This window comes from Pichia membranifaciens (genome assembly GCF_001661235.1).
Source record: "Pichia membranifaciens NRRL Y-2026 unplaced genomic scaffold PICMEscaffold_5, whole genome shotgun sequence".
Classification (NCBI taxonomy): domain Eukaryota; kingdom Fungi; phylum Ascomycota; class Pichiomycetes; order Pichiales; family Pichiaceae; genus Pichia; species Pichia membranifaciens.
In genome coordinates, this window is record NW_017566986.1 from 436,882 (window position 1) to 457,749 (window position 20,868).

A 20,868-nucleotide genomic window follows, 5' to 3' on the forward strand; every position below is an offset into this window, starting at 1 on the left:
CATCTCGACGACACTGTTTTCAGCCGATTCAAGCGTTTGGAAACTTGGAGTATAATCTTCGGTTTTCCTGTTTCAAAATGGCTTCTTCAACCGAGAAAATGCTCATCTTACCGGGCTCTCAAGCTTTGTCGAACTTCAGGGTCTCGAACTTGATTTCCGACATCAACAGCTCCGTGAACTCCTCCATAGTCACCGACGTGAAGTCGTGCCACGTGCACTATGTCCACACACAAGGCGGGTTGGACGAGCAGACAATTGAAAAGCTCAAGGTTCTTTTGAAGTACGATAACGAGCTCGATTTATCGGACGAGAAGAACAAGTTGCTCAACGAGCTTGTTCAGATAGACGGCGACCACTCCGACTCGGCAGCCAAGGTTGAACAGCTGCTAGACTCTGATACCTACTTGATCAGAATCTTGCCAAGATCGGGAACCATCTCTCCGTGGTCTTCCAAGGCTACCAACATCACGGAGGTCTGTGGCTTGGGCGACAAAGTCGAGCGGGTTGAAAGAGGCATGGCAATTCTACTCAAGGTGAGACCAGGCTTCCCGATCATTGAGTTGTTCAAAAAGGACCAGTTTGCGTGCTTTGCTTCTGTCTATGACAGAATGACGCAGGCACTCTACATCAACGAATCAGTTCCAAAATACAATGATCTCTTTGAAGACAACAAGCCTAAGCCTTTGGTTCACGTCGACATTATCGATTCCAAGGACAACCTCATCAAGGCAAACAAGGACCTTGGTTTGGCCTTGGATGAGGGAGAAATCTCCTACTTGGTGGACGCATTCAAAAACATTCTTCACAGGAACCCAACGGATGTCGAATTGTTCATGTTTGCGCAGGTCAACTCCGAGCATTGCAGACACAAGATATTCAACGCCGACTGGAACATTGATAACGTTCAGAAGGATATGTCTCTGTTTCAGATGATCAGAAACACCCACAAGTTGAACCCACAATACACCATCTCTGCCTACAGTGACAACGCTGCAGTGTATGAAGGTTCTCCTGCTTACTTCTACGGACCTAACATCGAAAAGAAGAACACCTGGAGTTCGACAAAGGAATTCGTTCATACTCTCATCAAGGTCGAAACACATAACCACCCAACTGCGGTGTCTCCTTTCCCGGGTGCAGCAACTGGTTCTGGTGGTGAAATCAGAGATGAAGGTGCAGTTGGTAGAGGTTCGAAGTCCAAATGTGGTTTGTCTGGTTTCAGTGTCTCGGACTTACATATTCCTGACCTGAAGCAACCGTGGGAATTAGCAATCGGCAAACCAAACCATATCGCGTCCCCTCTAGATATTATGATTGAAGCACCATTAGGCTCTGCTGCTTTCAACAATGAATTCGGCAGACCTTGTATTACAGGTTACTTCAGAACTTTGACGACTACCGTCAAGAACTTAGAAGGTAAGGACGAAGTCAGAGGTTTCCACAAGCCAATCATGATTGCAGGTGGTATGGGTGCAATTAGACCACAATTGGCGCTAAAGTCGGATTTCAAGATCACTCCAGGATCGGCTATCATTGTGCTAGGTGGCCAATCAATGTTGATTGGTTTGGGTGGTGGTGCTGCTTCTTCTGTTGCATCTGGTGAAGGTTCTGCTGATTTGGATTTTGCCTCAGTTCAAAGAGGTAACCCTGAGATCCAAAGAAGAGCGCAACAAGTCATCGATGCCTGTAACAGTTTGAGCGTCGACTCTCCTATTCAATGCATCCACGATGTCGGTGCAGGTGGTTTGTCCAATGCATTGCCTGAATTAGTGCATGACAATGGTTTGGGTGCAAAGTTCGAATTGAGAGATATTTTGTCCTTAGAGCCAGGAATGTCACCAATGGAATTGTGGTGTAATGAATCCCAAGAAAGATACGTCCTGGGTGTTGCACAGAACAACCTCGAACTCTTTAAACAAATCTGTGAGAGAGAAAGATGCCCATTCGCAGTTGTCGGTACAGCCACCAGTGAACAGAAGTTGATTTTGACCGACAAATTGCTTGGCACAACTCCAATTGATTTAGAAATGTCACTATTGTTTGGTAAACCACCAAAAATGTCAAGAACAGATTTCACAAAGAAGCTAGATCTTGCTCCCGTGGATTTAGCCGGTGTTGCTTTGACCGATGCATTGTCTAGAGTTTTACAGCTACCTTCCGTGGGTTCAAAATCTTTCCTTATCACTATTGCTGATAGAACCGTTACTGGTTTGATCGATAGGGATCAGTTTGTTGGAGCATGGCAAGTACCTGTTGCCGACGTTGGTGTTACTTGCACTTCTTTAGGTGAAGAGCTAATTAAGACGGGTGAAGCTTTGGCTATGGGTGAAAAGCCAACTATTGCCATCATCGATGCAGCCTCATCTGCCAAAATGTGTATTGCAGAGTCTTTATTGAACATTGCTGCTGCAGATATTAAAACTTTAGATATGGTTAAATTATCTGCTAACTGGATGTCATCGGCATCAACCCCAGGTGAAGGTAGTGCATTATATCAAGCAGTGCAAGCCATTTCTATGGACTTATGTCCTGCCTTAGGGGTTGCAATTCCAGTCGGTAAAGACTCTATGTCCATGAAGATGACTTGGGATAATAACACCGTTATGGCTCCTCTTTCGTTGATCATTACCGCCTTTTGTGGTGTTACTGATACTTCCAAGACTTGGACTCCTCAATTGCAAAGCATCAAAGATGAAACTGTTTTGGTGAAGGTTGACCTTGCATCAGGAGTGCCGAAATCTTTGGGTGGATCTGCAATCGCACAAGTTTACAGCCAAGTTGGTGACACTTGTCCAACTGTCCATGATTCTAAGGCCCTCAAGGGATTTTTGACTGCTACAATTGAATTACATAACAAATTTGATGTTTTGTCTTACCACGATATTTCCGACGGCGGTCTCATTGTGACCTTGTTGGAGATGGCATTTGCCGGTAGATCTGGGTTGAACATAGAATTAAACGGCAAGCAAGATGCTTTGACCGAGCTTTTCAATGAAGAACTAGGTGCCGTTTTCCAAATCAGAAAGTCTGAGTATGAACAATTTGTGAAGATCTTTGAATCACACGGCGTTGGCCGTAACAACATCTCAGTTGTTGGTCAACCTGTATTCGATTGTGACCAATTGATCAACGTTAGTTTCAACGGGGAGACTGTTTTGAATGAGACAAGATCCAAATTACAAGAGCAATGGAGCTTAACTTCATACCACTTACAAAGGCTCAGAGATAATCCACAGAGTGCTGACCAAGAGTATGCACTCATTGCTGACAACAATGACCCTGGTTTGACATATGCGCTAACTTTTGAGCCAAGTAACGACTTGGGCCTAAAGTCTTTGAGCAGTAGACCAAAGGTTGCAATTCTAAGAGAGCAAGGTGTCAACGGCCAACAAGAAATGGCATGGAGTTTCCAACAAGCTGGATTCGAGAGTGTTGATGTCCATATGACCGACATCATCTCAGGCAGAGTTTCTTTAGATGACTTTGTTGGATTGGCAGCATGTGGTGGGTTCTCGTACGGTGATGTCTTAGGAGCAGGTAACGGTTGGGCCAAATCCGTTTTGTACAACGAAAGAGCCAGAAACGAGTTTTCCAAATTCTTCAACGAGAGAAGCGACACATTTGCCTTTGGTGCATGTAACGGTTGTCAGTTCTTGTCCAAGATCAAGTCCTTGATCAAGGGTACCGAAGACTGGCCAAGTTTCGAGAGAAACAAGTCCGAGCAGTACGAGGCCAGAGTCTGCACATTGGAAATTTCCCAAGATCTGAACGCAAACCCATGCATATTCTTTGACGGCATGGCTGGTTCTAAGATACCGATTGCCGTTGCGCACGGTGAAGGTCGGGCACAATGGGAAAGCGACGAGCAGATGAACAAGTTTGTCAAGAACGGCTTGGTTGGTGCTAGATATGTCGACAACTACGGTGTTCCAACGGAGAAGTACCCATTGAACCCTAACGGTTCGCCAAACGGTATCACTGCTGTCAGAAGTGAGAACGGTAGAGTGCTTGCTATGATGCCTCATCCAGAGAGAGTGTGCAGACTGGAAGCCAATTCCTACTATCCTGCTGAGGAGAGCAAGGAATGGGGTAAATACGGTCCTTGGATCAGGTTGTTTAGAAACGCCAGAAAGTGGGTTGCTTCCAACGAAGGAAAATGAGTCTTTTCCACTGACCCCACCCTCTGTATTTGCACTGCACTATACATACACAACCTTATAAACGTTTTACAATCTCGCAAGCTCTTTCAAGAGCAGTTTAATAATTACACTTCTTGTACGACATCTTTGTGTCTGTTTTCTTCCTCCATTCGGCTCACCTACCGCATTCGGCCGGACCAACATAATAAAAAAAAGAAAAAAACATTACGTAAGCAGAATGCTCTAAACGAGACGTCGTACCTCGTACCCGTCGTATAGAACCCTGAAAAATTCTTGCCTGCAGCGGCAGCGAGGGTGAAAATAATACACAAAAAGAGCTGCAATACGATAAGTGCCGAGGAAGTTGCAGGAGAAGAAGCAACTGGGGTAACAGGTTGGACGTGTTCTTTCTAAGCTTGAGGCCTTGCTGAGCGATCACAAAACCAAACGGACCACTGAATCAGTAGTGTGTGAAAATGAGCAAGTATGTGAGAGTAGAATGGGAGGGATGGAAGAGAGAGGAAAAGCAGAAGAGGGAGAAAAAGCAACGTGTGTGTTTGGTTGCCTGGCTTTTCCTACGGAAGCAGATTCACTAACATGAGCTATATGTATATTCTACAGCGTTTTCGGGTCCAATTCAATCGACATTCCGTCGAAAGAGTCCATCTGGCAAGTCTTCCAGACCGTGAAGGACATTCCAGGCTTAAACCTCGTGGAGAAAGCGTGGGCAAGCTACTATGTTTACATGGACAACGATTTGTTTGCAACTGGTTTGCTATTCTTCTTGCTCCATGAGGTGATGTATTTTGGCAGATGCTTGCCATGGTACATCATTGACAGAACACCATACTTCAAGAAGTACAAGATCCAGCCGAACATCTACCCGTCCGACAAGGAGCAGTGGGAGTGCACGAAATCTGTGTTGAAATCACACTTTTTCGTGGAAGCGTTGCCAATCTGGTTCTTCCATCCGATTTGTGAGAAGATTGGGGTTTCCTACGATGTTCCATTCCCTTCGTGGTCCAAGATTGCACTGCAGGTGTCGATCTTCTTCTTCTTGGAGGACGCATGGCATTACTGGTTCCACAGAGGTATCCACTATGGGTCCTTCTACAGAATCATCCACAAGCAACACCACAGATACGCGGCACCTTTCGGGTTGGCTGCCGAATACGCCCATCCGATCGAAGTCATGCTCTTGGGATTTGGCACTGTTGGCATTCCGATCGTCTGGTGCTACTTCACGAGAGACTTGCACTTGTTCACAATCTGCATCTGGATTACCCTCAGGTTGTTCCAGGCCATCGACGCACACTCGGGCTACGAGTTCCCGATCTCGTTGCACCACTTCCTCTTGATATGGGCTGGCGCAGACCACCACGACGAGCACCACCACCACTTCATTGGGAACTACGCGTCTTCTTTCAGACTGTGGGACTACTTCCTCGACACCGAGGCTGGCGACACTGCCAAGAAGACCAGGGAAAAACACAGCAAAACTAGGGCTGAACTGATGGCCCAAAAGACGTGATTCCGTCATCTCTGGATTTCCCCCTTTCCCCCTCCCTTACTCCTCCCTCTCTGTGCTACTACAACTCGGGCCAGCTATATTTAGTGTATATATAGAGGCAAAAAATATTCCTTCAATGTTTTAATAACAGTAATATAACCAATAACCAATAACCAACTTCCATGTAGCGAAAAAACCCTTTTTTTTGCTTCGAAACTTGAAAAAAACGCGTTTTTCTCTACGAGAGGAAGAAACTGCAGTGTGCCAACTGATATAAGAGCTCTTCTTCTGCAGAGGCTGCGGTACTTCTTTTCCCTCCTCTTTTTCCTTTTCTCTTGTGGACCGTTCTTTTGGCGGGGAGGGACCACTGGTAGAAGCCTGTTGAACAGGCCATGCCGAGGGGAGCTGCCCCACATAGTAGTAGTTGGCACTTTTGCCAGCATGCGTCAATGAAGTGGACGATCACCGTGCAGGCGCATGGGTCTATTTCATTTGATAGATACAGAGGTTTTACTATGATGATACACAATTAACACAGACCTGTACTGATTCTTCGGAATCTGAAGATAAATTAATTGTTGCCTTTTGGCTGACCTAAAACACTCTTGTATCTATCTATTCTTTTCTCCTAGTAGCATTTCCTCCCACGTAGTGGAACTCGAGTACTTCTGTAGAACTTTTGCACCGTACACCCTCACGTACAAGCTGCCCGTAGCAGATATCCGCCCGAAGAAGAGCAGTTGAACTTTCCGAGAAAAAATGGCATACACGGCCTAGCTTGAGAGTGTATTTTTTGACTTTATTTTTTGCTGATATACAACAGACTAAAGAGGAAAGTTTTTATAACTAAAACTGTGTACATTAATTAGAAAGAGAAGTTTTTAAAGATCTAAAAAGAAAAAACTTATTTCTTAGCAGTTAATCTTCTCAAGTAGAAAGCTAATTCCTCACCTTCTAAAATGTAACCGTCACATCTACCGGATTGACCTGGTCTGGAAGAGATTGCAGCATACAATTTACCAGAAGCGAATTGAGCAGCAACAGCGGCTTCGATCTTGGATTCGTCGGCTCTAGCAGCCAACTTCTTTTGGACGCTCTTGGATCTCTTCGTTTCGTCAGCAGCAACGGTACCCTTCTTACCTAAAACTAAACCGTAGTGGGATTCGTAGTATTGCTTGAATGGGGTAGCATCGATCTGGACAATGGCAGACTTGGTCAAAGTGTTAGTTCTAACCAACTCGTTGTTGGATGGGTGGTAGACGACAACATTGATTCTGGTCTTTCTAGAAACACCCTCAGAAGCCCACGAGAAGTTACCGGTTTCGATTCTGATAGCTCTGAACTTGGAGTTACCACCTCTAGTTCTGACACTGTGGATTCTCTTAGGACCGATCTTGGTGTTAGCACCTTGTCTACCTAACTCAAACTTTCTCTTCTTTCTGTATTGAGCTCTCTTGGCACCAGTGGCAGCTCTCTTGTGACGAGAATCTCTTGCAATACCCATGATGACTGTAGTAGAAAAAAAGTAAAAAAAAAGGAGTTAGTAAAATGTTCGACAAATATTGCAAATATTTATGTTTTCCTGCTTCAAGGGTGAAAAGTTTGGGTAGTTTTGCGCTGTTCTTCCAGTCACATCCAGACTGCAGCCCCTGTAGAAGCCAGAAGGCCTTGTCGTGTGTGGATATCCATGATTTTTTTTCACTTGTGCATCCTTCCTCTGCCAAAGGACCATTACTGCATTCCACCAGCAACGCTCCAGTAAGTTACCCAAAGCTAGAGCCTGCACACCTCCACTGCTCTGCTCTTCATGACATGTTCTGGCTTACTTTTCTTCACTACTTGGCCTTTTAATTTTCACTGCTGCTTGTTTTCTCTCCTTCAACTCGCAAATCAAACTTTCACCTTGAATAGTTTTCTCTATGTGTCTAAGGGAACTTACATTATTGTGTGGTTAATGTAACAAACTCAAAAGCTAACCGTACAGTTCAACAGTGTCAGTCCAGTAAGAGAAGTTTTCCGTTCTGAACTGAAAAAAGTGCATACACTGAGAGAGGCCTCTCGCCGAGACCACCAGAGAGTGTGCCCCAGGCGAGTCTGCACAGTGGCACGCAGGGCCGCCAGAGGCCTACCACACACTGTACAGCGGCCGGGAGCGGGCGCCTGTCAGAGCGGCAGGGAGAAAGTACAGCAGAGAGGCCGTAGCGCGGCGGGGGAGGGCGCGGAGCGGGACTGTAACCCGCGCACCGCACGCTGGGCGGTTTGGGCAAAAATGTGCAGTCACGAGTCACGTGGAGGGCATAAAAGATCACGTGTGTAAAAAGCCCTGTTTTTATTTCATTTTTTTTTTTTTTACGGAGTTTAAATTTTTCACTTCAATAGACAAACAGACACTATTTCTACACCCCATCTGTCGCCTTTACCACGTTTTGCGTTCGTTTCTCCACCGTCTTTCATCTCTACCAGCCCCCAAACCCCCGCCGGATGTCCGAAACTATATACGACCAGATCGAGATCGAAGACTTCACCTTCGACCCCGACACCCAGCTCTTCACCTACCCGTGTCCGTGTGGCGACCGGTTCCAGATTTCCATCTACGACATGCAGGAGGAGGAGAATATTGCCGTGTGTCCGTCGTGCTCGCTAATGGTCGAGATCATCTTTGAGCCAAGCGACCTGGAGGAGTACCTTGATCAGATCTAGGCGGTCGCTTTGCCCCGGTTTGCCCACTCCGCTGTTCCAGGCGCTGTGGTGGAAAAAAGAAAAAAAACTTGATCACAGTGATGTCAAGCAGGGAGGCCAACAGCACACACACAGCTCCAGAGGGCCACTCGTTGTTGACCCCGTCTATGTTCGAAGCCATTAACATCCTTGGACAAAGGTCCCAGCTTCGCATCTACACGCAGATCACTCTCGGCTACGAGACGCCAGGCGACTACCACGTCGACGACGCCGTTTCCGTCTTCAAAGCCGGACTCGCAAGGCTGGCGGCGTGTGTTCCATGGCTTGCAGGGAGCATCGAGGACGAGAACGGCGTCACCGGGATCTCTAGCACCCCCGGCGAAACCATCAGTCTGGCAGTGGAGGATATGCGACAGGAAGAAAGCACCCCCTGTTTCGCAGAGCTGAAGCGGATGGGGTTCCCAGCCCGGTTCTTCAGCGAGAAGCACTTCTGCTCCAGAATGACGATTCCAGGCACGCACGGCGAGACTCTCGGTGGAGACGAGCCTGTGTTCCTCGTCCAGCTGAACATCGTCGATGGCGGCATCTTCCTGTCGTTCATCGCGTCACACGCTGTCCTGGATATGGTCGGCCAGGCCTCCGTTATGCGGCTCTTATGCGAGCTCTGCGACCCGTCAAAGAAACCCTCGCATGAGGCGCTTTTGAACACGCAGTTGAAGCGATCCACAATCCCTATCATACCAGATACCCCATCAATGGCTGCCGCTGAGGAACTTTTCATTCAAAAGCCGATATCTGTCGCCCCAGAAGACCTTTCGGGCGCTTGGAGATACTTCGATTTCACCAAGGAAAAGCTCGAAAGGCTCAAGACAGCCTGTGCAAAAGAGATCACAGAAACACCTTTCATCTCGACTGACGACTGTTTATGTGCCTTGATATGCAAGACCGTGACAAGAGCACGCTCAAACAGAGTCGACCCGTCCCGTCATATGAAGTTCGCTCGGGCTGTTGACGCACGAAGTCTTTTCGAGCAAGACCCACACCAGATAGGGGTGTGTTTAAACATGACGTTCAACAGGTGGCCCATCAGGGAGGTCACTGATCAGCCCCTAGGGGTACTCGCCTCACAGCTCCGAGGTAAACTCTCTGACCGTGTGTACCTGAGGGAAACAGTCATGGTGTTTGGGTCAATGCTATCCAGAGCAGGCGAAGCTGGAACTGACGGGCCCCTGCTCTCTATGGCTGGCACTGTCGACCCCTCTGTCGACGTACAGATTAGCTCGTGGTCTAAACTAGACTGTTACGAGAATGATTTCAATCTCGGTCTCGGCAATCCAACAGTCGTGCTACGCCCAACATTTGTTCCAGTCCCGGGGTTGGTCTACTTCCTACCTAGGCGCTCCGATGGCGGAGTGTCTGTAACATTATGTCTGCGAGACGACGATATGACACAGTTTGTCAGCGACCCTCTGCTACTTCTCTACGGAACCCCAATAGAGTAGAGTAACAGTCCCAAAATTGAATGCATCGTTATATTTTTTCCCCATTTTTCAGTTTATATAGAGCTTCAGTGTATAAAAAAGTAGTCTGTTTCCTTGTGAGTGGATGCGCCTCAAATCACACTTCTGGCAACAAAAACCAAAACGACAACCAGTATCACGTACAGATAGTACTTATTTGGGGTTTTTGCGTTGTTCTTGTCACTAGTTAGGGCCTCCTTCTTTCCGGCACCTGAAACAGCAGCAGCAGCAGCAGCAACTTTCTCGCCCTGCGACTTGATCAAGCGGGCACGTATCCTATCTTCCGGATCCTGGATCTTCTCTATGTTGTCAACCACCTCACTTTCCGTGACACTGGGCGTCCCCGCAGCCACATCCTGGCCAGCACGGCTTTGCGTGTTTGCATTGGCCCTTCTGCTCTTCAGCTCCGCCACGTTCTGCTCCCAAAGGTCGGGGAACACCTCCTTGAATGGAGGGTTGGAATACGTGTTAAACTCCTTCGACTTGACCGCCAGTTGCTCTTTCGTGTGAGTGGACGTCACAATACTCCCGGTCGTGCGCTCGTCCCCGGTCATAAATGACAACAACCCTGTAAGGATCGTCGCCACCGACCAGGAAGGGTTCCACGACTCCTCGTGGAAGTCACTCATACTCAGACACAACCGCTGATTGATTTCGAAACGGCCCGACGGGGTGCACATCTTGATCCGAGGTGGCTTGAATGGATAGTCGTTCGGAAACGTAATTCTCCCGTGGTACTGTCCGTTCTCGTACGGGGTCCCCGGCGGGCCCGTTATTACGTAGTGGCAGTCCAAGATGTTCAACTCCGATGGTCGAGCAATGATGAATGGAGGAGGATTCGCCTCTATCTGCTTGTACTCCTTATTGAGTCTCTTGTACGCCTGTGTGGACATTTCTGGTTGCTGTTTTTCTATGGCTTGTCTGCTTTCTCTTCTCTGTCGGCTGCACACTGGTTCCTCTTTCTGACCTTCTGTTCTCCGTTTCTTTACCGCCTCTGTTCCATTCGGCCCGGTGTCTTGGCTTGTCCTCCGTCTTCACCACCTCCCTGGTGCACGGTTGACGAATGGCAACATGTTTTTTCCCCATGGCTGTAAATTTTTTTCCTCTGCCTTTTCTCCTGTACAAACCAAGAATCCGGGGAATCGGAGAGGCCAATGCAGGGAAACGCAGCCGGGAAAAGAGACAGAACATCAGAGCGACACCGGTCAGAGCAAAGCATGGAAAAGGATACAACCATGTCGAACAAGGAAATCAAAAACAATATCAAAGTGCTTGCAGCCAACTCCCACCCGGAATTGGCAAACCTTATCTGCAAGAGGTTGAACGTGAAGCAGTCGGACATCGAAGCCATCCAGTTTGTTAACAAGGAGAGCACGGTCATTGTGCGTGAATCTTTAAGAGACGAGGATGTTTACATCATCCAGACGGGGTGTGGAGGCTTTGAGAAGCTCAACGATTACATAATGGAGCTTCTTTTGATGGTACACGCATGCACTCAAGCGTCGGCAAGATCGATCACGGCCGTCATACCTAACTTTCCCTATGCTAGACAGGACCGGAAGGACAAGAGCAGGGTGCCGATCAGCGCCAAACTCATTGCAAACCTCCTCACAACTTCCGGCTGTGACCATGTCATAACAATGGACTTGCACGCTTCCCAAATCCAGGGGTTTTTCAGCATACCCGTTGACAACCTATATGCGGAGCCGAACGTGCTCAAATGGATCAAAGACAACTACAAGGACACAAACAACGTGATGATGGTGTCGCCTGACGCCGGTGGAGCCAAGAGAGTGGCATCCTTGGCAGACAAGTTGGACACGCAGTTTGCGTTGATACACAAGGAGAGAGCCAAGGCCAACGAGGTGAGTAGAATGGTTTTAGTTGGTGACGTCAAGGGGAAGAGCTGTATTTTAGTAGACGACATGGCAGACACGTGCGGTACTCTCTGCAAGGCGTCGGACATCCTTCTTGCAGAAGGTGCCAAGGAAGTCATTGCCATTGTCACCCACGGGATTTTCAGCGGGAATGCCATCGAGAGGTTGAATGGTAGCTCTTTGAAAAAGATTGTCTGTACCAACTCCATGCCATTGAGCGAACACGTCAAGCAATGTCCAATATTGGAGATTGTAGACATAAGTCCGATTCTGGCAGAGGCCATAAGAAGACTACACAACGGTGAATCCATATCATATCTTTTCAATAATGTTGTGGTATGATAATACGACTCGAGTAAGAAAAGTAGTGTGTTGTGTATGTCGTTGTTAATTTCTATATATTTTATACTTTCAATTTCTTAATAGATTCATGCATATGTACAAAATAGGGTATTCTGTGTTGACGTGTGCTATTTTTTCTTTTCCTGTTTCCTAGCCAAATCACCCCAATATTTAGACTTTTGCATATCTTTTTCACATCCCACACCAAGCTCGTAGAATCTTTCCAGCAAAAGCATGGCCTTGTTGTGTTTATAATTCTCGGCAGCCCTAATGGCCCACGCAAATGCTTCGTCATAGTCCTGCGGCAAGTGCTCACTGCCAACAAAGTACCATGAGCATAGTCCCATCATTCCATCAGCATCACCTAGATTGGCGCTCATGTTGTAAAAATGGATTGACAGATCTGCATTTGCCTCAACAATGTCCCCAATCTCGTAGAACTTACCCAGCATAGTGGCGGATTTCGCATGTCCAAGATTGGAGGCCTGGAAAAGTAATTTGACAGCATAATTTGTATCTTTGATGACAATATCCTTGAAACCGTTCATATAAATCAAAGCCAGTTCATACGGGGCACCACAACTCATCTCTGTTGCACACTCTGTAGCACGCCTTAACCAACTGATCCCTTTTTTCTTGGTATTCACATCCTCTGGAAAACTCATTAACCCATGGAAAGCATATATACCATATTCCATCATGGCGACTGGATGGTTGTTAATCGCTGCAATTTCAAGATATTTGACAACTTTTCTTGCATCTCGTGTACACCCCCATCCCTTTTTGTAGCACATAGCAGTTCTATATGCACTCTCTGCATGCTTAGCCTTTGCAGCAGACTCAAAGTATGTCAATGACTTGTTCAATTCGGGCTTGCCCTTGCTGAATAACCCTACAGAAAATGCATCACCAAGGTAGTACTGCGCTTCGATACAGCCCGACTTACTTGACTTTTTGAGAGCGGTAAACGCCTCGTCAAGGTATTTCTCCTTTTCCTTCTCACTCAGCGGATTATCACTCCTGTTTGAGAGTGACGTTCTAATTAAGATCTGGGCAAATGAAAACAAGATATCTGGGTCCTTGGTTTTTTTTGCATTTTGCCTGTACATATCAATTGAAGTACCCATTGGCAGCAGATTCACATTGCTTTTGGTAGTAGACAGCTTCTCTGTGTTGAGGTTAATGTTGGTGCTTTCACCTAGGGCAGTAGTATTACCACCAATATAAGTTGTTGTATCACTTTTAGGGATTTCGATTTCCGTTAGGTTATCGACGTTGTTATATACAGGGTGGAACAAGTTTAGTGTGGATTTGGTCTTCTTGTGTAGCCCCATAGGTCTTTCTTCTTGTTCACCTTTTGAATTAACTGTGCTGCTTGTATTTGTTGCAACATCGTAACCATTGTTATTTTTGGCCATTGCCAGGGTCTGGCTATAAGTGGTGGCAGTGGTGGGAACCTGAGCATGTGCAGGTGTGGGAGGTGGAACAGCAACATAGTATCCGTCGTCCTCCCCATCATTGTCAGCGTCGGCATCGGTGCTGATCGAGGTAAAGTTGCTGTAGTGGTCAATAGTGGTATCCCTACTTTTAGGTTCACTCCCATATGGGTCCAAGTCTGGAAGCTCAAGCTTCTGTTCATAATTTAACTGGTTTTTCGGAATAGTTTGGGGCACAGGTAAGTGTGATTGGGGAGGAGCGTTAGCAACATCCGGCTTGCTGCCACTGTCGTTGTTGCTCGAGGAGCTCTTCAATGATGTGTAATAGCTTGAACAGTCATCCTCCGCAAGCAAGGCACGTATGCTGTTGGTAGGCTTGGAGGAGTGCAAAGCAACAGACTGGAAAGAGCGCACAGGACTATTAGAGGTGGAACTTCCCCTCGGTGACCGGCCAATTGAGGAGTCGAAGGACTGATTTCGAGGAGAAGACATGTACAACGACTCCATTGACTTCGACAAGTCCGTTGGCAATTGTTGCAGGTAGGGATGGGATTTGCGGGAGGTAGCAGCAAATTGCTGCTTAGCCAGCAGCTGGTGAGGTCTGATAAGTGGAGAGCCGTTGTTGTTGCTCTGTTTCACCTTCTCCGGGAACTTCAAGTTCACCTCGTCGCTGTTTCCTGGCAGCTGCATCCTATACGGGTGGGACATTGTGTATGTGTGCTTGTATATATTTGGTTGAATTTCTACGGGATTCAAGCTCTATCTGTGGGGCTGTTGCTAACGAATGTAAATACCGAGAATGCTCCAATGGGACTCTGCAGCCTTGAAAGTTTCTTTGTTTTCGGGGTTTCCCGTCGGTCCTCTATGTTTTCCCTTCTCCACGCAATGCTGGATACTCAGCGTTTAGCAATAGTTAGGTCGGTAGACGACACAAGAGCAGCAGCAACAGTCAGTGCCAGGGCTGTTCAACTCAGTATGACACCAACAGTAGAGGGTTTCCACTCGTATTGAGCCATCCGACAACGACTGGCTTTCACCTACGACGAGACCAGACAAACCGAGACGGGAGAGACGAAACGGGACTTTTTCCTCTTCTTTCGAGACGGCAACAGAACGCGGCCGAACAAAAAGAACGGAAAAGGTGGGGACGATAGCAGGCCCTAGTCACCCGGGAAGGCGGAAGAAAGGGGGCAGGGGTAAGGGGTATCTACTAGAGAGAGCCAAGGAGAGCAATGCTTAGAAAGTTCAAGTCCAGGACACAGCCGAAGGACAGAACGGCAGAGAAAGACCGAGATGATAGGAGAAACAGAGAGAAGGGCCGGAGAGTGAGAGGAGAGGCCGACGACTATCACGACCACCACCATAGGGCGGCTGGACAGGATCGAGAGAAGGAGCAGGCAAAGCATGAAGACCGGCGAATGTCGATGTCATCCCTTGTGTCAAACAATACCAAGGCAGGTGACTCTAACGAGAAAATCTCCCGTCGTTCTTCCATCAGGATCCCCCACTCGGCCACGTCTGCGACCTTCAGCATAGGCAACAGCAACGGCAACAGCAACAGTGGCAATGGCAACGGCAATGGCTATAGTAACTCTCCCGAAAATGGCTACGCTCTCAAGAAGGGGAATAGCTATTTGGCAAGTTCGAGTGAAGGTGCAAATGCGCTTTCACGGTCGGCGGCTTCCTCAAAGGACGAAGCTGCCCACAAGAGGGGTTTGAATGTGGTCCCGCAGACATTTTCTGCAGAAGAGGCTCGGAATTTAAAGTTCCACGTTACAAACAGTCTAAACCCACAAATGCCCTTTGGTGACGGGTCAGAGAAGCTATTCGGAATAGAGAACTTTGGATACATCTGCTATGTTTCCTCTATTTTCCAGTGCCTTTACCACACGCCACAATTTCGGAAAGCAATCTTGGAATATCCACCAAGGGTTAGTCCAATTGAAAGGAGAAGAAAGTTTACTGTCCCAGGTAAAGAGGTGGGCAAAGTTCCGCATGCTTTAACACCGCAACCGAATTCCATGAATCAGCAGAATTATACGAACAGAGCAGGCTCCAGTTCACCGGTGATACCTGCAACACCAAACTCACAGGGCTCCTCTGCTAATTTGTCGTCCACTTCAAGTGGCATGAGAAAGTTGAGTTTGTTCAGTAGGTCCAACCTAGACTCTTCATCATCGGTGTTGAGTAGTATTGATAACTCCGATGGCGCTGAAAATGGAGGTAACGATACCAATGCCATCTATAGCCAGTCAGATTTCACTGTTTCAGATACTCACAAGGATACGCAACTAGAAAAAGCGTTGACGGAAAAGTATCCTGCATTGAAGGACATTGAAACCAACTATTTTCTCAACAGCCAGAAAAATTTGACGCTTGTTGGAGTTATCGACGAACCATCTGCATCATTGGAATGGAGAAAAAAGGCGTCATTGATCAGAGGCCCAATCATCAACCTAGACGAGCCATTTCTGAAAGAATATGGCATGAAAGAGGAAAACATGTTCACAGTGATCAAGGACGCTTTCGAGTGTATAACAGAGAATGCGTCGAAAACAGGGGTTCTATCGCCATATAACTTGATTGATGTCATCAAGAGGGAAAATATACTTTTCAGAAACGCACAGCATCAGGATGCCCACGAGTTTTTGAATTTTTTAATCAATAACGTTCTTGAAAGTATGAAACAGTACAACAAGGAATCGATCATCACCGATATTTTCGAAGGAGAATTAACCTCTGAGACAAAATGTCTAACTTGCGACAACTCATCATACAGGAATGAGAAATTCTTAGACTTATCAATTGACTTAGAGCCGGACTCCTCAATTACTAATTGCTTAAAAATGTTTTCCAAAATAGAAATGCTAAACGAAAATAATAAATTTTACTGTGAAAATTGCTACTCATACCAGGAAGCTGCTAAATCGATCAAATTGAGAAAAATACCAAAGATTCTAGCATTCCACTTGAAAAGGTTCAAATATTCAGAGAAGTTGGATAGATTGGTCAAGCTTTTCTACCGTGTCGAATATGTGAAAACCTTAAGGATTTGTAATACTACCAAGGATTCAGAACAGCCTGATAAATTATACGAATTATATGGAGTGGTGGTTCATATTGGAGGTGGCCCCTACCACGGTCATTACGTATCTCTAGTGAAAACAGAGCTTTACGGCTGGCTGTTGTTTGACGATGAGACTATCGAAAAGATTGACGAGGATTATGTCTTTAAATTTTTCGGTGATGGATGCGGCTTGGCTACTGCGTATTTGCTATTTTACAGGGAAGTTGACGACGAAAAGAAGTTTTTTGAGGACCAGTTGTACAATGGACTCGATAGCGAATGCGACGATGCTGATCATAACTCTGCACATACTGCAGATCGAGGCTATTCCTTATCAGAAAGAAACAATGATAGCAGCAACAGCAACAGCGACGAACATAAAGGCGTAATCAACCACCGGTTTACATTCAAAAAGCCTACCATTTCCACAGCTACTTCCTCCTCTGCTTCCTCAAGCCCACCGGATGCAACCTTTTTTGAGGCCGAGGAACCATCAAACCCTATTGCCAATGACCCTACGATGCTTGCAGCACCATCCTCGCACACCGCTACGGCGACGCCTTTGACTACACCAGTTGTCTATCCTGAAACCAGGCTGCCACAGCGGCAGACCAGCGAAATTGCCCCCCTGAAATACACGGTGAACTCGAGTCAAGACCAGGTGGACGAGTTCGACCCATTTTCGCAAGCCGACTACGGTGACGTGAGCAGCTCCGGCTACGGCGGCGATCACATATCGAAAGTAACCACAAAGTCCACGATGGACACTGCGGGAACAACCGGGACTGCCACAAACGACACTCCGAAAGCCTCCCAGAGGCGCCGTAGCAGTCTGTTCCGTGGGCTCACCAATGATTCCCACAACACCGTCGCTGGCTCTCACAGTAACAGTGTGTCTACATCGGAATATACAAATACGGGTAGCAGAAGGAGCAGCATATTTGGGTTCCGGAAAAAGTCTGCCAACTAAATGCCGGGGCAACATCAGGGAACAGTAAGGTACATATATAGAAGAACCGTAGGTTAAGCGACAATCGAATACACTAATTGATTGACACGTTCGAAGAAAGCAGCATGTTTCCGAAAAGTGATACTGTGCCTCCTTTTTGGCCAGCGGCGAGCCCGGAGCGAAAATGTGTAGAGTGACATGATTTTTACACCTTTGTCCAGGAACAGTACAAGACGGACGGAAAAGAAGAAGAAATGGAGGGGAGGAATACGAGGGAGAGAGAGAGATAAGCTTCTTTAAGGTTGTTCACACAGACACAGAGAAAGAGACAATGGGCAGCCAACTGAATAAAAAGCTACTAGTGACGCTGCTTTTGGCAGGACTAGTGCTCGCTGGAGAAGGTATGCAGATGGACTCTCCTACTGACGATGCGAACGCACAGCTTGCAGGGTTGCACGAGCACTGGAGGAGCCGGACCTTTCACTGGTTAATCTCTTTGTTCTTTCTTGTGGTCTTCCCCTCTATTTCTGCTGCGTTTGCGGTTGCAAACCGACATACCACGTCGTTGCTCACACAGATTATCTGTGCTATCTATGCTGCGATCGAGGCGGTCATTCTGCGGTTCCCGGACCCGTCGGGACACGAAAACAGTGTTTCAAGAGGCACGGCATGGTTCTTGGCCTTTTTCTACTGCTTGACGATCTTCAACGGGTCTGTTGCTTACGGGTCGTTAGAGTTTGAGCGGACATTGCAGGAGTCCAAACTGAGATTCCTGCTACTGCCCTTCTCGATCTTGACGTACAAGCTCATGTCAGGCGGTTTGGTATTGTGTGGACTGATCAAGATGGCAATGAGCGTTGTTGCATTGTTGGGGTTCTGCTACGACTCCCACACGGGACAGTGCAATGCACACGGAATCATGGGGATGAGTTTCATACTCTACGGGTTCATTCTCTCGATGGTGTTGGTGGTTCCGTGGTTGAGGGTGAACAAGGGACCATATTCGCAAGAGTTGTACGATTCGACCGTGATTGCCATCTGGGGTGTTATCAACACGTTCACGGAACATCGCCCATGGGAGCCATGGTCCCACGGCGACTACCAGCACACGTCGATGGGCATCATCTTCTGGTGTGCCGGGCTTCTCGGGATGTTTTTGTCGTTGGGCAGGAGGAGGAACTTTGTGCCTGCCTTGACGTTGATTTTCACCGGTTACGCCATGGCGGAACATGTCCAGCACATGATCATTTCCACCAAGGTGCATGGGTTTTTCGGCTACGTCTTGATGCTAGGAGGGTTGGCGAGAATCATGGAGATCTCGTTCCTCCTCGACGACGACGATGCGGCCAAGGACGGCAAGATCAGAAGCTTCCAGTACTTGTCACCTTTTGCGTTGGTGCTTTCCGGCATCTTGTTCATGAGCGCCAACGAGGAGCAGTTGGTGCTTGTGGTGAACATGGGTGCGGACCACTCGTCGTACATCTTGACCATCTGCAGTGCTGCATGCATTTTGCAGCTCTGGCTCCTTGCTGTGTTGAGGTTGTACCTGAGACTCTGCGGCGTACAGGCCGATGGAAGCATGTACCAACGTCTCTCGGACCACGACGAGTTTGCTCCGCCTGCGACCCTCGACAGCGGCGTCGGCAACATGGAGCAGTTCCAGATGGAGGATCTCTCTGACCTTGAGAGCCACCCCTGAATAGAGCGCCCCGTAGAGGCAGTACCTGTGTATAAGTAGCATCCCAGTTGCATATTGTCAATAGATGGCACTTTCCGAAGCCCAGCTTACGTAACACGCACACCCCCACCGGGCGGCAAACCGTGCCGGAAGCGGCTATCGCAAGAGAAGGCGAGGAGGCGAGGAGTTCGAGGAGGGAGAGAAAGGGAAAAATATTTCAGACAGGTCCTCGGGCCATTAGTAATGTGGTGCCTTTCATTTGACGGGCCCGGGGCGGTTTGGGCGGCCCAGCAGAGAAAAGCATACCAGACTAGAGAGATGTCGTCGTTGTTGTCAGCGGACGATCTCAACGACTTTATCCGGCCGGGCGTGGCGTGCATCAAGCCCGTGGAGGATCTGAGAAAGGTGCCCGAGGGGGGGCCCCGGCATGTTGAGCTTGAGTTTGAGAGCGGGGACGGGGGCGGGCCTGCGGAGGTGGAGGTGGAGGTAGGCGCCGACGGCGAGATGGTGGAGGTGGAGAAGGGCGGCAGCGGGAGCCGGCGGCGGCTTGAGAAGGCGCAGATCTCGCTAGCGGACTGTCTTGCGTGCTCCGGGTGCATCACGTCGAGCGAGGAGGTGTTGATTTCGCAGCACAGCTTCCAGGAGTTCGTGAGCTTCTGGACGGAGCACGCTGCGGCGCAGGCTGCGGGAGAGCTGCACTACGTGCTGAGTCTGAGCCAGCAGGCCCGGGCGTCGTTTGCGAACGCGTTCGACGTGAGCGTGGAGGTGGCGGACCGCGTGCTGGCCCGCGTGTTTGTCGAGCACTACGGCTTCGAGTACGTGGTGAGTGTCGGAGTCGGGAGGCGGCTTGCGTACGCGGCGCAGTACGACGAGGTGGAGGCGAGGACGAAGTCCGAGCCCGAGCCCGCCGCCGGGGCCGCCGCCGGGGCCAACGTGCTTGCGTCCATCTGTCCCGGCTGGGTGCTCTACGTCGAGAAGACGCACCCGGAGCTTGCCGGACGCCTGAGCCGGGTCCGGTCGCCGCAGTACATCACCTGCCGGCTCGTCAAGGACGTCTTGCGCCGCGAGCGGGGCTACGAGCGGACCCAGGTGTACAACTTGAGCGTGATGCCCTGTTTCGACAAAAAGCTCGAGGCGTCGCGGGACGACGACGTGGTGGAGTGTGTCATCACCCCGCGGGAGGTGGTGAGCATGCTTCTTGAGGACGACCGTGTGGACCTGGAGCGGCTCATCGAGGACGAGGCCGCCGCCGCCGCCGCCGCCGGCGCGGCCGACTACGCTGCCTTTGTGCGCCGCGTCAGCCCCCCGGGCTGGTTTGCCGGCAACATGTACGGGTGGGGCGGCGACGCGGGCGACGAGTCCGGCGGCTACGCCGTGGCGTACCTGGAGCAGTACCGGCGGCGCCACGGCGTGACGGACGGGTGGGTGCGGACGGTGCGGGGCCGGAACGAGGACGTCTACGAGCTGCAGCTTGTGAGGGGCGGCGGCGCAGGCCCGGAGGAGGTTGTCTGCCGGAGCGGGGTGATCAACGGGTTCAAGAACATCCAGAACCTTGTGCGACGGCTCAAGGACCCGGCGAGGGCGAGGGAGGGCGCGCGGCCCCGGGGCGGTCTTCTCAAGAGCAGCCGGCGGCGGGCGGCGGCGGCGCACAAAGGCAGCGCAGTCGGCGGC

At 48.9% G+C, this 20,868-nt stretch overlaps 10 protein-coding genes across 10 annotated transcripts in view; 7 read left to right on the top strand and 3 right to left on the bottom strand.

Annotated features, from left to right (window-relative positions):
- Window positions 1–77: 77 nt before the first annotated feature.
- Window positions 78–4,160, top strand: PICMEDRAFT_35634 (hypothetical protein; the record flags this gene model as incomplete). Its single annotated transcript, XM_019162955.1, has 1 exon — window positions 78–4,160. One exon carries the CDS (start codon window positions 78–80, stop codon window positions 4,158–4,160), a length of 4,083 nt encoding a protein of 1,360 aa, XP_019016178.1.
- A 184-nt stretch (window positions 4,161–4,344) lies between these two features.
- PICMEDRAFT_165571 (hypothetical protein) lies at window positions 4,345–5,710 on the top strand. The gene is made up of 2 exons (XM_019161255.1): window positions 4,345–4,623; window positions 4,761–5,710. Exons 1-2 carry the CDS (start codon window positions 4,616–4,618, stop codon window positions 5,668–5,670), a joined length of 918 nt encoding a protein of 305 aa, XP_019016179.1. The 5' UTR covers window positions 4,345–4,615; the 3' UTR covers window positions 5,671–5,710.
- Window positions 5,711–6,553: 843 nt separating this feature from the next.
- PICMEDRAFT_73855 (hypothetical protein) lies at window positions 6,554–7,153 on the bottom strand (the record flags this gene model as incomplete). The annotated part of the gene is made up of 1 exon (XM_019164608.1): window positions 6,554–7,153. One exon carries the CDS (start codon window positions 7,151–7,153, stop codon window positions 6,554–6,556), a length of 600 nt encoding a protein of 199 aa, XP_019016180.1.
- Window positions 7,154–8,130: 977 nt separating this feature from the next.
- On the top strand, window positions 8,131–8,349 carry PICMEDRAFT_36433 (hypothetical protein; the record flags this gene model as incomplete). The annotated part of the gene is made up of 1 exon (XM_019163006.1): window positions 8,131–8,349. One exon carries the CDS (start codon window positions 8,131–8,133, stop codon window positions 8,347–8,349), a length of 219 nt encoding a protein of 72 aa, XP_019016181.1.
- An 80-nt stretch (window positions 8,350–8,429) lies between these two features.
- PICMEDRAFT_59893 (hypothetical protein) lies at window positions 8,430–9,830 on the top strand (the record flags this gene model as incomplete). Its single annotated transcript, XM_019163398.1, has 1 exon — window positions 8,430–9,830. One exon carries the CDS (start codon window positions 8,430–8,432, stop codon window positions 9,828–9,830), a length of 1,401 nt encoding a protein of 466 aa, XP_019016182.1.
- Window positions 9,831–9,940: 110 nt separating this feature from the next.
- PICMEDRAFT_59894 (hypothetical protein) lies at window positions 9,941–10,934 on the bottom strand (the record flags this gene model as incomplete). Its single annotated transcript, XM_019163399.1, has 3 exons — window positions 9,941–10,059; window positions 10,114–10,729; window positions 10,920–10,934. The coding sequence occupies 3 exons, from the start codon at window positions 10,932–10,934 to the stop codon at window positions 9,941–9,943; spliced, it is 750 nt and encodes a 249-aa protein (XP_019016183.1).
- Window positions 10,935–11,083: 149 nt separating this feature from the next.
- On the top strand, window positions 11,084–12,067 carry PICMEDRAFT_73858 (hypothetical protein; the record flags this gene model as incomplete). Its single annotated transcript, XM_019164609.1, has 1 exon — window positions 11,084–12,067. One exon carries the CDS (start codon window positions 11,084–11,086, stop codon window positions 12,065–12,067), a length of 984 nt encoding a protein of 327 aa, XP_019016184.1.
- Window positions 12,068–12,198: 131 nt separating this feature from the next.
- Window positions 12,199–13,203, bottom strand: PICMEDRAFT_20010 (hypothetical protein; the record flags this gene model as incomplete). Its single annotated transcript, XM_019162150.1, has 1 exon — window positions 12,199–13,203. A coding segment is annotated over one exon (1,005 nt), but the record flags the coding sequence as incomplete, so codon positions are not given.
- Window positions 13,204–15,263: 2,060 nt separating this feature from the next.
- Window positions 15,264–19,005, top strand: PICMEDRAFT_25425 (hypothetical protein; the record flags this gene model as incomplete). The annotated part of the gene is made up of 4 exons (XM_019162392.1): window positions 15,264–15,627; window positions 15,760–16,955; window positions 17,929–18,329; window positions 18,450–19,005. Coding segments are annotated over 4 exons (2,517 nt in total), but the record flags the coding sequence as incomplete, so codon positions are not given.
- A 510-nt stretch (window positions 19,006–19,515) lies between these two features.
- The window catches only part of PICMEDRAFT_12813 (hypothetical protein), a gene marked incomplete at both ends in the record, with an annotated part of 1,846 nt that continues 493 nt past the window's right edge, over window positions 19,516–20,868 (top strand). The window contains one exon of the mRNA XM_019159970.1: window positions 19,516–20,751. Coding sequence (XP_019016187.1) covers window positions 19,516–20,751 — 1,236 coding nt within the window. The remainder of the gene's footprint in view (window positions 20,752–20,868) is intronic.